Source organism: Mus caroli, chromosome 15 (genome assembly GCF_900094665.2).
Source record: "Mus caroli chromosome 15, CAROLI_EIJ_v1.1, whole genome shotgun sequence".
Classification (NCBI taxonomy): Eukaryota; Metazoa; Chordata; class Mammalia; order Rodentia; family Muridae; genus Mus; species Mus caroli.
In genome coordinates this window covers 58,632,967-58,646,629 of record NC_034584.1, presented here as the reverse complement: position 1 = coordinate 58,646,629, position 13,663 = coordinate 58,632,967, and the positions used below count along the sequence as shown (strand labels likewise).

General features: G+C 41.2%; 1 protein-coding gene across 3 annotated transcripts in view; it reads left to right on the top strand.

Annotated features, from left to right (window-relative positions):
- Adcy8 (adenylate cyclase 8) overlaps positions 1-13,663 on the top strand; it is a 219,163-nt gene that overhangs the window by 162,332 nt on the left and 43,168 nt on the right. For 2 of the 3 annotated variants that reach the window (XM_021183269.2, XM_021183267.2), the window contains 3 exons: positions 1,081-1,181; positions 9,494-9,695; positions 11,661-11,750. In XM_021183269.2, the coding sequence (XP_021038928.1) occupies positions 1,081-1,181; positions 9,494-9,695; positions 11,661-11,750 (393 nt within the window). The remainder of the gene's footprint in view (positions 1-1,080; positions 1,182-9,493; positions 9,696-11,660; positions 11,751-13,663) is intronic. The other variant, XM_021183268.2, reaches the window with a different exon arrangement.

Below are 13,663 nucleotides of genomic sequence, written 5' to 3'. Positions count from 1 at the left end.
AGAGAGAGAGAGAGAGAGAGAGAGAGAGAGAGAGAGAGAGAGAGAGAGAGAATGATCGGCTATCTGGGTGAAGTGACCCTGAAATTCAAAAAACAGGATTAAGAAGTTATAGTGGCAGGCTTAGCTTTGCGCCTCCTCCCTCATCCCAAAATAAGACAATCTAAATTCTATGAGGTCTACAGCAATTCACTAAATCTCTGTCAGTAGGGAAAAAATGAGAGATTTGGATAAACCATATTCTAATGTCTTCCACCTATTTTAAACCCTCTGTGCCTCCTTCTAAAGTGTTCTTACATGGCTTAGTGACTCTACAGGGGTTCAGGAGATGAGGCAGGTGTGAGGCAAATACAAATCTCTGACCTTTGAGGAGCTTTTAGGTCAACTACGACATTAATGAGCACTCTATGTAATCAAATAGTGTTACCACCACTCCCCATGGCTGCCTAGAATGGACAAGAGAAAGGTGTGCAGCATATTGGCCTATCTGCCTTGATTTGTCTTCAGTAAGACAAGATGCTACAGCACTGGAGATCTTGTGGGCTTCTTTAAACTCTAAGGTTCTGTGACGTTATTCTCCATGGTTCTTATTTAAAAGAAAGTAGAAAGATTCACTGGTAAAATGTTTTCCCATGTCCAACGCCTATCAATAGAGCACTGTCCTTAAGTAACTTCACTTTGCTAATGAGAGAAGCCCACCTGAGTTTGATCTGCAGTGTTCATGATGAGGGCTCTTCTGCTCTGTTAAAGTGATAGAATCTCATGGGACAGAAGCTGGATATGCTCATGAACCCTTGCAGGCTCCTTACTAGAGAAGGGATATATTAATTCCTGGCATTTCAGAGGAAACTTTGTGGGAGGGATGAATAGCCTGCCCTGTGTGTAGATTTTTGATGAAACAGCTTCCTGGTAATTTTTTCAAAAAGATACTGCATTGTTGCTTTTTGCTGTTTTTTGTTTGTTTGTTTGTTTGTTTAGTTGTTTGTGTCTTTGTTTTTCTTAACCTCAAATTAATGAAATTTATCTCCTCCAAAACTTAAACTCTGCTACAAAGCAACTGATTCTACTTTTTTAAAATTACAGTATTCTCAAATGAGGGATGAAGTATTCAAGTCAAACTTGGTCTGTGCATTTATCGTTCTTCTGTTTATCACTGCAATTCAAAGTTTGCTTCCTTCTTCGAGGTAAGTACAAAAGGACTAAGATAGCAGCTGAAAACATCTCTGTGAGGTGATGAGCCCTTACCTGGAGCCATCCATCTGATCTGTTCAAAGGTTGAGAGTTTAACATGACTGGGTCCACAACGTAGACCCAGGTGCTTAACAATTCTGTGTCTACTTGGATTACCTTACTATGCATAATATTCTTAACACTCTGCCTAAGCTAAAATCTTTCCCAATATTAATAATAGCCAAACTGGAATAGTCTGTATTCCCATTGAACATTGCACCCATGATTTCAGAAAGCATTAAATTATAAGAGTCTCAATCCCTTGATTGTTTGTTCACATGATTCCTTCATACGTATAGTATCACTTCTAGGTCAGCAAATTTGAAAGTCAACACTACAAACACATGTTGACCAGTCACTTAAAAACACTTTAAATATAAAAACTCAAAAACTCTCTGTGATGAGCTTGAGAGAGGCTTAAGGCTCAGAGTGCTGAAATGGGTTTCTCATTTGAAATATTATAGCTTTAGTTCAAACACAGAATGTCTAGTTCCAGAGCAAGTATTCCTAACAAAGGCTATGGCAGGAACTATACAAGGCAAGCCTTGTGACGGTGATATTGTTTGTCTATTGATTTGTTTTAAAGACATCAATTTAAAGGAAATTAGAAAAGCACTTTTCTTGGTGTGTCTATGAGAGTGTTTCCTGAGATGACTGGCATGTGGGTTGGCAGAATGACTAGAGAAGATTCACGCTGAATATAAGCCACACCATCTAATAGACAATACTGTGAGCCACATCAAATGAAAAGCAGAAAGAGCCAACTCATATTACCATATCTTTGATTGTTGTAGAGTGGTGTGTTTATTCCTGCTGCTATGGATCTTAGACCCCAGATTCTCTAGTCTTTGAACATGAACTTGAACTTTTTAGGGTATCCCAGGCTAACCCCTATCCAGGACTGCACCATTGATTCCTATTATTCTGAACAGTTCATTGGTTAAGCAGATAATGATTACACTGGTTTTCCAATACATAAAGATCCACTGTGGAACAGTCCACCCTTGCTTATTGTCTGAGTTAGGGTTTCCATTGCTGTGAATAGACACCATGACCAAGGCAAATATTATAAGGGAAAGCTTTAATTAGGGATGACTTACAGTTTCAGAGGTTCAGTCCATTATCATCGTGGCAGGAAACATGGCAATATCCAAACAGACACAGTGCTGGAGGATCCAAGAGTTCTACCTCTTGATTGGAAGGCAGCCAGCAGGCAACTATCCAGGAGGAGGGTCTCTCTTCAGCATTGGGTGGAGCCTGAGCATAGGAGGAGACCTCCAGAGTCTACCTCCACAGTGACACACGTCCTCCAACAAGGCCTCCAATAGAACAACTTCCTCTAATAAGGCCACACCTCCTAATAGTGTCACTTCCCATGAGCCAAGCATATTCAAACCACCACACCTACTGTAAGGCAATCTAATGAAACTCCTATTACAATCACTTAATTTTTTTCTCTTCTTCTGGAGAACCCTGACTGATAAATAAGACCGGAATACTTTGCTCTGAAAACAAAACAAAACAAAACAAAACTTTAGACATTGTTAGAGTCATATTAGAAGGCATCAAAAGTCTCTTAAAAGGCTACCAATGTCATAAGATGGGGGAGTTCTAGCATTAGAATGAATAACTACTAAGCCTAGAACTTCAATAAAAGCCTAGAAATTACATTGATTGAGTTTTGTAAGTTCACAATGTATTTTAAAAGCAGAAGCAGATGCAAAATGAGAAACACTTTCCATCTCCTCTATACAAACTGTACCACAAAAATAAACCACACAACCAAAGAGAAGAAACATCATATAAAGTATTCCAGCTTTAAAAAAAAAAAAAAGTAAATGATATACCAAAAAAAAGCACCATCTTCCAATCCCTAGTGAGTTAATTAATGGGTAAGAAACTGTACCTCAAAGAATGGGATCAGCACAAATAGGAGACACAACCACATCATCTGATGGAAAGACCTGAGAAAGAGCAGGAAAGGAAGCCAGGTTTGATATCCTGTCTTCTTAGATTGGAGAAAACACCTGGAACTTTCTCAGCAGCTGAACAGAAGGAGTCCCTGATCTTGGCTTCCAAATGCATCTTATAACTGCAATACAGCCACCATTATCACCTCAATTTTTTAGTGACTAGGAATACATGACCATGGAAAAGATTGCCAAACTGACCTCTTACCAGGAATCCCTCATACTGTGAGAAGTGAATGGCTCACTCACCTTTAAGACAGCAAAGCTTCCTTTAGTGTGTGCTGGTTTCCCTCCAACAGATGTTGCTACTGATTGATGCTTTGCGATGGCACACAATGGGCACTACTCCTTTATACTTATGTAATGATTATTTTAAGAGATGAAGTAATCTTTTCTCATATGGCCACAGCCTTGTCCTTGAAGAAAAAAATTAATAGACCCTGGCAAAGGCAGACTGTACTAGCCCAGATCTTTGTTTTAGTGCTTGCATGTTCCCAGATGTTCCTTTCCCAGAAAGATAAACTAAAGAAAGACTAGAAAATATCTTTAAATGCCTTTTAAGAATATAGAAACTGTGTGTATTCTTTTAATGAAATATAAAGAAAGAAAAAAACTAGAGAGGGGGAGGGAGGGAAAGAAAACATTGAGCTAGAGAGGAAGAGTAGGAAGATTGGAAATTATTGATTTGACCATTTTCAATGAAACATCAATCTGTATTATACTTGGTATTTAGCTTCTTTGACACTTAAGTTTCCTCATCTACAGAATGGAGATTATGAGGGGTAGAACGTCTGCTTAGCAGGGAGGAACACATACTGCATTTGCATAAGACTCAAAGTTGGCCCCCAGCACCTATGTTGGGCAACTCTCAATCACCTGTGACTCCAGCTCCAAGGGATCTCTAAAGCTCTCTTCTGGAGTTTTACCTGCACCATGTACACACACACACACACACACACACACACAATTAAAAACAAAATAGATATTTTAAAGATAGTATCAAGAATGAGCATAATAGTGTCCCATTCTGAGGACTGCCACATGTAAATCAACCATGTCCATTTGGGGGGATTCAGGCTCCTTTCGACTTCCCTAACCACATAATACACATCTTTTGAAAGAGCTAAGAATGCTGACCACTCTGAGTTGCCTCAGTATCAAACGTGCCACCAGCTCTTTGCAGATTCTGAAGTGTCATACAAGTGTACTCTTTGCGTTTGATCTAAGGTTCTGAACCCTACTGAACTACAGGCTGCTGTGGGTCATTCACTCCTCTGCACTGATCTGGCCTCTCCAGCAAATGTCACAGTGTACTACCAACCCAATCTGTATTTTAAATGCAGACTTCAGAGAATAATTAGACCTTAATTCTAGAGAGGACTCAGATAGAGCTGTTTACAAATCCCTTGTCATTCTCTTTGAGACTCGGTTTCAGAAATGAAAGGTTTCCTTGCCTCATATTCAGCAACAATACAAAAGCAAATTCAGAACCCCTGGATGCCTGAATGGCTCTATAATTAGATGGAATTTGCAGTCTGATGCTATAATGTTTATGTGTGCAGAAACAAGTGAGTACTGAGGGGCTGGAGCAAAGACTCTCAGAGGAATTTTATACATAGCTCCAGTTCCCAGCTGAAAAAGCCTGTCCTATTGTCAATACTCTTCTTACATATCTTTAAATACCTTTAATATCCAAAAAACTTCACCACAAAGAGAAATAGAATGTGTCTGTTGCCTGCTTTTATTACTCTATTTAACCTTAGAGACTTCTTTAAAATACAGCTAAAAAAAAAATCCATTTTTGTAGGTTTTTTTAAATGATGCTCAGAATATCTAGTTAACTCCTTGGAGGCTGAGAGGCACAGGTTCTCATTTTGAAACAAGTTCAAACACAGGAGGTTTTTGTCTCATGCCAGAACGACTCTGCCCATCTTTCAAGTCATTTCCCCTTACTCAGCAAATCCATAACAATATCACTTAGGACATTTGCACATCTAGGTGGCTTTCTGTGAAAACCCTTACCTATAATCTTCAAAGTGCCCTCCTGACTGCCTGCCCTCTGAATGCAAAGCACAATAGTGAAATGAATCCCAAAGCATTGCCTGTATAGATTTCCGAACAAAAGACTATGCAAATCTGTGCTGACAGCTGGGAGAGACGAAGCCAAGAAACCATGTGGTCTGTAGGTTTGCTCTCTCCCTGAGAACTGTCTTCAAACTCCAGTGCAAGACCTCTGTTCTGATACAGGGAAACACGTGTACGACATGACCATCAGTGTGAAAGGAGAACATTGCCCTTCTCTGAAGAGAACACAAGCATACATGCCACACTTGGGACCAGGGGCAGAAAGTCCTTTGTCTAATGTGCTGTTGAAGATAGCAAGGTCATTCACTATATACCCAGAACACCCATGTCAATAACTGTTCACTGAACACCTGTACATGCATATATATTTCTTGGGTCATGGCAGAACATGAAAGTAAAGCTTAATCCTATAGAATGAATAGGCATACCCCATTAAAGTCCCTGCAGAAGCAGTACTAGTATAGTCAGGCAGGATTATACAGCCCAGACTACAAAGCCAAGAGCCATTCTTCCTGTTCCTAAATAGACCCTGCAGTAGTTGTCACTTAAGACTTTGATTTCCTGGGCATCTGTAACACTTGCTCTTCTCAGTTTATGTCTCTGTCACCCTGGGACACAGCTCATGCTTAATCTCAGCAGCTACATCATCTCATTGAGACAAGCTAGCTGAGCACTCAGCTTCTTCTCTTGAGGAGTCACCTGACAAAGTGATCCACCGGCATTCTTCATATGTCTTTGCTGGGTGTGAATGAGCACCATATTCTTCTCGGAAGTGTCTCTTCAGCCCATTGGCAGGGGAAGCACCATGTGCCTCGAGCTCTCAAGAAACTTGCTGCTCCACAAGTCTGCTGTACCTATCTAGAATTCCTATGGAAATTCCTTGTAAAGGAGATCCATAAACTCAAAAGTATAATTTTTAAAATTCTAAGAAATAGCCAAGGCTGCCATACTATCATTTCCCAGCCTTCTTCTTCATTAATCATATAAAAGTGCAAGCAGTCCAGCAAGCACAAAAAATATTGTGCAGAGACTTTTGGATCCCCACCTTTGGAGATGAGAATACTGAAATATTGGACCCCAAGAGAGCAGAATTTCCCCAGGAACCTAACGCTGGAAGAGACAGCATAAAGCCTGAGCCATGGAAGGCATCTCCCAGACAAAGACAATGATGGCAGCTTACATATATTAACTCTGACCCTCACTTAAACTTCAGCCTTACTTTTTAGACTCCAAAGACGGACTTAGGCTGGGGGTAGGGGTCAGTAGGTCTCTTCCCTGTGTGGCCACATTGAATAGTTTTCTACATTTCATTGTTAATGTAGCTGATTTGATTGGCTTATGGAGAAGGGGTAGCTTATTTGAACACTGACTATAATCCCAAGTCTAGTAACAGAGAGAGCTGATGTTTCTGGTTACTCCCTTTCTGTAAATTTCTTGTCGCACCTCGTCCCCCACCAGATACCATGGCAAGTGTAGCTGACCACATTCCAACATATTTGCAAACATATACCAAATGTTTAACTTTCCTCTAATCATTGCATTTCCTATGCTTACCCAGTTAAGATGATTAAGTCAATGTCATCCCGTGTTTCATGGCCCTATGCAGACCCACATAGTACTAAGGATATTGTCCCCACAGCTTTCCCTGAACCTTACTTCCGTGCATGCTTCCATTGCTGAGTCCTGTCTTCACTGTCCAGATCTTCTCCTACGCAATTCTTCAGTTGGTTTTCAAATAGACATGTCTGACTAGAGGACCTTCCCTATGAGCTTCTTCTGCACAGCAACTTCTGTCCAGCTTCACAGCCTTGCAACTTCAGATGGCAGGTTTTATACCAACTTGATACAGGCTAGACTCATTCGAGAGATAGAAATCACATTTGAGGAAATGCCTTCAAAAGATCTGGCTATAAGCAATCTTAATTTTCTTAATTAGTGATTGATGGGGAAGGGCCTGTCCCATTGTGGGTGGCACCATTCCCTAAGCTGCTGTTCCTGGGTTCTATCCAACTGATCAAGCTATGATGAGCAAGGCAGTAAGCAGCATCCCTGCATGGCCTCTGTATAAGCTCTTACCTTGAGGTTACTGCCTTGTATGAGTTCCTGCCCTGACTTCCTCCAGTGATGGACAGTGATGTGGAAGGATAAAGCAAATAAACCCTCCCCAACTTACTTTTGGTCATGGTGTTTTATTACAGCAATAATGAGCCCAACTAAGACAGGTCATTAGCAAACTCCAAACACACTGGCAGCTCTGTTCTTCTGCTACCTTGATAATATTCTTGATAATATTCTTGATTGTGCCTACACTACAAGAAAAAAATCTATCCTACATGGACAAGCTCAAATATTAACGACTTTTTGAAGCCTCCCTGGGTTACCTTTCTTGCTTTCCAAATGATAGCTGTTTATGACTTGTTATGGATCACAGCATATCATGATATCTTGTCATTTTTATATCCATATTCTCTAGGTTACAATCCCCTAGGTAGTATTGAAGATATGATTTGGTTCTGGTATCTACTCTATGCATGAGAAGAAAACTTATTGAAAAATACATATCATTATAAACCTCAGAAGTCAAAGGAAACAGGAGCACATCACTCTCCAAAGTGATTAGAATAGCAGCAAGGACTTTAAGTTCTAGCTTCAACACTCATCAACTGAATTACCCATGATAACTACCTCCCTGTGAGCTTTAAACACTTGTCGGGAGGGGAAAAAAGGGGGGCGGGCATAGTGCTGACACATAGAGATCAGTCATCATTCAGGCAGAAAGAGGGTAAGAGATAGAGTCAGAAAACACAGTTGTACAAAGTACTAGCATATGGAAGATCTTAAAGTAGACAATTTTAGTAGAAAACAGAAACTCTCTGGCCACTTCTATAAAAGCACCCTTTAATAACTTACAACAATTTGCTGGCTGGGAAGTAAGAATAGAAGAGATCACAAACAGCCATAAAACAGAGGACAAGGGATCCAGCCCCAAGGACAGTATTCATTCTTGGTGATGAATTGTTGACAAGGAGAGAAAGTGATAGAAAATGCTTCCCAAGACAGAAAATTACCAATAGATTCTTCTGATGATGGCAACATCTTGACACCTTGTAGAGTTTGCAATAGACACAGGCTCCCCTGTTGGACAAAGGTCTCATGAGATCTTGGACCTATGGTATAAACTTAGAAGAACTGTTGACAACTTAAGAGTGAACACTTACTCTTTCCCTAAACTACACCTCCTACCTATAGATCTAATGACAGAAAATATGTTCCATGCAAACCATAGTAATCATTAACCCAACTGAATACTAAGTTGATTTATGAGTAGGAGCATAGAATGAGAAAGAAAGAATCATAAAACCCACCATGAAAGGGAAAAGGATATGGTGGGCATCTCCCACAGCTAGAGTAATGACTGATGAAACACTATGGTGTAGTATCTTAGCAGCAGATAGCCTATAAAAGGGGATGTTGCACAGAGGGTAAAGTAGTTACCATGCAAGTATGAGTGAAGACAAGTTCAGATCCCCAGCAATGGCAAATGCCAGCTGGGAATGGCAAGACACCATAATTCTAGCACTCAGTGGGAAGAAGCAGAAGCAAGCCATTCCCAGAGCAACCTAGCTACTTGGAATAAGTGAATAGGTAAGGCAGAGATTTGCAATACATAGGTAGAAAGTGGTCAAGGAAGACATCTGATTTCAGCCTCTGCCCTCCACACACATATGCAGACATCTATAACCACATACCACACATTTGCACATACAAGCATGAAAATGAACATACAAACTTCATGTATACCACACATAAATACTCATACTAGAACGATGGATAGAGATAGATAGATGATAGATAGATAGATAGATAGATAGATAGATAGATAGATAGATAGATAGTTGAAAGAAATAAAGCAGCAAAAAAGACAGGAAGGAAGGAAGGAAGGAAGGAAGGAAGGAAGGAAGGAAGGAAGGAAGGANAAGGAAGGAAGGAAGGAAGGAAGGAAGGAAGGAAGGAAGGAAGGAAGGAAGGAAGGAAGGAAGGAAGGGTGAAAGATAAGGGGAGAAAAGAAGGGGAAAACGAACGTTTCTTACATAGGAACTGTACAGAGGGTGGTGAAGGGTGAAGAAAGAACTCTAGCAAGGTTGCCAGGGCCGTTGGGTGGGGATGGGGTGGACTGTGCCCATATGACTCACATTCTGTGTTTTCTGCAGGCTGATGCCTATGACTATCCAGTTCTCCATCCTGATCATGCTGCACTCTGCCCTGGTCCTCATCACCACAGCAGAAGACTATAAGTGTCTGCCCCTCATCCTCCGCAAAACCTGCTGTTGGATTAATGAGACCTATCTGGCCCGCAACGTCATCATCTTTGCTTCCATCTTGATCAACTTCCTGGGAGCTGTCCTAAATATTGTAAGCATCCACCAAGCCCCTCAGCCCTGTGGTGTCTACTATAGAGTCCAGAATCAAGAGCTTAGAGAACCAGCAACTTCTTGCACTGCCCTGCCTTGGTACCTTATTATTATGTTCCAGTCAGCCCCAAGTTCAGGAACAAAACAATGACCCCCATCAGACCTATGTGTTTTGCTATGGGGAAGCTACCGTTAACCCAACAGGGGAGGTGAATTGTTCCAAAGGACCTTTGTAGGCCTTCAGTTTCTATATTGACAGTGGCCAATAATTTATAATGGTAAATAAAATTGTCATTTATGTATTAAGTACCAGGATTTACGTGCTATGTGCCATGCACTGAAGGAACACTGTCACATCTTTTTCATACTTAATAACCCACATAAACCCTATGAGGTAAGTCTCATTTATCCCCACTTTACGGCTGAAGCAACTGAGGCTCAGAGATATGAAATAACTTACTAATAAGGTCTGTCTGACTCCATGACCCATGCTCATCTAATATGGTAAAATATATCTCTGGGAAGAAGGGACTATGGAGAAATGAAACTGAAAGAGCTATCACTTATTGAGTACCTACTATGTACAACAGGTGGGTATTATTCTCCACATTTGACAGATGAGGAAACTGCATTTCAGAAAGGTTGACTGTTTTGTCAATGACCTTCTAAAGGCTCCTATGTGTTGGGGCACATAGAACTCAGATGAAACTCCAACTGCCATAATATACATGGTTGTTTTTAATTTGATGACCCACATTTCAATGGCTTCATTTTCTCTGTATAGTCAGACCATAAGAGTAACAGGTATTTTCTGTACGTGTACAGTCCGTGTTGTCTGTGGCCCAGGCAGCTAGGTTTCAAAAAATGCTTGATCTAACCCTGGTCATAACCTTGGCATGTAGAAACAGTTTATTTGAAGCATCATCTTGTGGATAAAAGTATCATTGTGCCTTTGGGTTCCTGAGCATTCAGTGACCCAAACTGTATACTTTTCCAGTTGTTGTCATCGACTTGGAGATTCAGACTGCCTCTAGCTCACTGTTTAAGCTCTATAGTTGACCTTGTTATAAGAGAGTCAAAGGGACAGATAAATGAAAAACCATCATGCCATGACGTGGTCATCTGATGAGTGTTGTATAAATGTGAGTTGATTGAAATAGATGCATGCATAGAAGTTGCTGATCCACATGAAATGAAGTGGTAGCCAGGATTTGAATTCTTAATGAGGTAGATTTGCTGGGGGACAGCATTTGGAAAAGACTCAGATGGCTTTAGGTTGAGATCACTACGTCACGGGTGTAGCAGGAGGCTAGGAGGCTTTGGAGTCAGATAGACTGGCGCTCGATTCTCAGCTCTACACATCACCGGAGTGGCGGCCCTGGTCAAGTTACTTTACTTCTCAGAGTCTCATATTTCTCAGTTGTAAACTGGGGATAACAACAGCAGGCACCTCCCAAGAGGATTGTGGGCTTTTTGAATAAAGTGTTTGGCACAGAGAAGGTTTACACCTGGCAGTTGTGACACTGGAATGCCTCCAACAGAAACATCTGCCCTGGAAGATGCACAGCACTCCAGCCTTAAGAGCCTTTCAAGAAAATGTGTCCATTCAGGTCCCTTAAACTCTCCCAACTTTGGATCTGGAGACAGGCAATGAAATCACCCAGGCCTCTTCCCCCACTATTCAACTCTTTTCTGTGCCCCACAAACACAATCCAGTGTCCCAAAGTGACAGGGCAAACAGCCATCTTAACCTAGTTTCGTGACTAGCTTGTAAAAGCTTTTTCTGATCCAGTGCCTCCTCTTGGCAGGCAAGCCCCTCTAGTCCCTCCTGCCCTTGGCTTTTGGCTGAAAGCCAGCAGCAGTTAGCACAATGATCCACTCCCAACACTCACACTGACTGTTGTTCCTGTGTCTTTTTGTTTTTTGTTGTTGTTTTTCTTCTTCTTTTTTTTTTTTTAATCCGCAGCTGTGGTGTGATTTTGACAAGTCGATACCCTTGAAGAACCTGACTTTCAATTCCTCAGCTGTGTTTACAGATATCTGCTCCTACCCAGAGGTATTTATTTGCAAGCTCCCAGTGGTGAGAGGTGAACATCTCCACCAGCTCAGGGACATGCACTGACCAAAAGGTCTTAGAGACTACCCCAGAACTCTTGTTCCTTCTGCCTCTTCCTCCTTCCTTTTTTCTTCCCTTTCCATCTTCTCCTTCCCCCATGCCCTCTGCTTCTCTGTCCTCTTTCATGCTCTGTCTTCTGCATCTTTCCCTTAACTACCCTTCCCTACTTTTATCTCCATTCTTCTTCCTTCCTTCTTTCCTTTCCCACCTTGTCTACTATCCATTGATCTATTTCTTTGTCTCTTTCTAGCCTGATAAGTTCATCATCCAAAATCACCTATCAAATCCTGTAGAAGAATGTGCCAGGGTCTCTGTGATTGAATAGACTTACTGCTCCAGGAGTGTTAAAGGGAAGGGAGGGAGGGAAGGAAGAAGGGGAGAAAGGAACAAAGGGAGGAAGGAAGGAAGGAAGGAAGGAAGGAAGGAAGGAAGGAAGGAAGGAAGGAAGGAGGGAGGGAGGGAGGGAGGGAGGGAAAAGGAAAGAAAGAAACAAAGAGAAGAAAAGGAGAAAGTAAAGAAGGAAGGAAAATAGAAAATATATAAAGAAGAATAAAGAAAATAGGAAAAGAAAACAAATACAAAAAACTACAGCTAAACTTAAGTCAAAGTAGTAGGGAGAGTTTCCAGAGGACCTCTGGGTCTGAAGACATTTCATTAGGATGCCTGTCATCACCATGCATGTTTAGCCCTCCCTTGCCACAGAGCCACTTACTGATCCATGGGCTTTCAGGTCAGTCTATAGGATCTGTTAGTCTAGATCTGTACATATTAGAGTAGAGATCTCATGTCAGGAAAGGCAATATCTTGTAGCCCTGGGAGACTCTAATTAATCCCATATTAAGAGGACCACAGGTAAACTTGTTCTCTAAAAGGTGGCTTACTCAGAGAGCTCTCCAATGTGTAAGATGAGAAAAGGCTCTAGGTGGTCTCCCTGGGCCTAAGAATTGGCCTGAGAACCATTGATTGAATCCTCCATGTAGCCCTGTGAAAGAGAAGCTGCTAATGCTACCATGTTATAATAAAGCTAGTATTCAGAGAGTAGCCTGCTCAATCATGATCTTACCTTTTCTGCCTTGCTTGCTTCCTCACTCCTTCCTGTCCTTTTTTTCTCTTTGAACTCAATTATAATAGCTTGGTGCTGTCACTTATACTATAGCTTCCTTCATTATTCTTTATCCTAGTTAGAGGAGGAGAAAACAGACTCTTCCTGGGGATGTTCAAGGATGGGTGAGGAAGCCCACACAACCTGGCTCCTCCTCAATGGATGAGATTCTGTGTGCTATGGTCCTAGCTTCCTAAGAACTTTTTGCTTTGAAGAGTGTATAGAGTGCCCCAAAACTAAGGGGAAAGGAAAGCTAAGATGCAGATAGTCAAAGCTGGTCTAAGCTGGATTTCACTTCCAATCAATTTCTCTTGTTGGTTTCCTCATCTGTGAAATGGGAAAATGAATACCTTGCGGTCTGTTTAATTGGCAAGTGCTAGCTCCTGGCATGTATCTGGCATGAAGCCAGTGTTCATGGTATGCTAATCTGTGGCCCCCATCACTCTAAGTCAACTCTCTATACTTGAACATCTAAGCTTCAAGTCTCAGGACCACAGCATTCACTGACATTTTTAAGCTCTAAGAAAAGGGTCGTCATGCTTTATGATAGCAAAGTTTTGTCTCTAGACCTCAGATTCCACAAATACAAAATAAGGATAAAAGTAATTCTTACTGAAAAGTTATAAAAACTAAGTAAATACATCCATATAAGGTATTTACTTCTGAACTTACCATTCTATTATAGTGATTGCCTTCTCTCTCCTCTCTCTCTCTCTCTCTCTCTCTCTCTCTCTCTCTCTCTCTCTCTCTC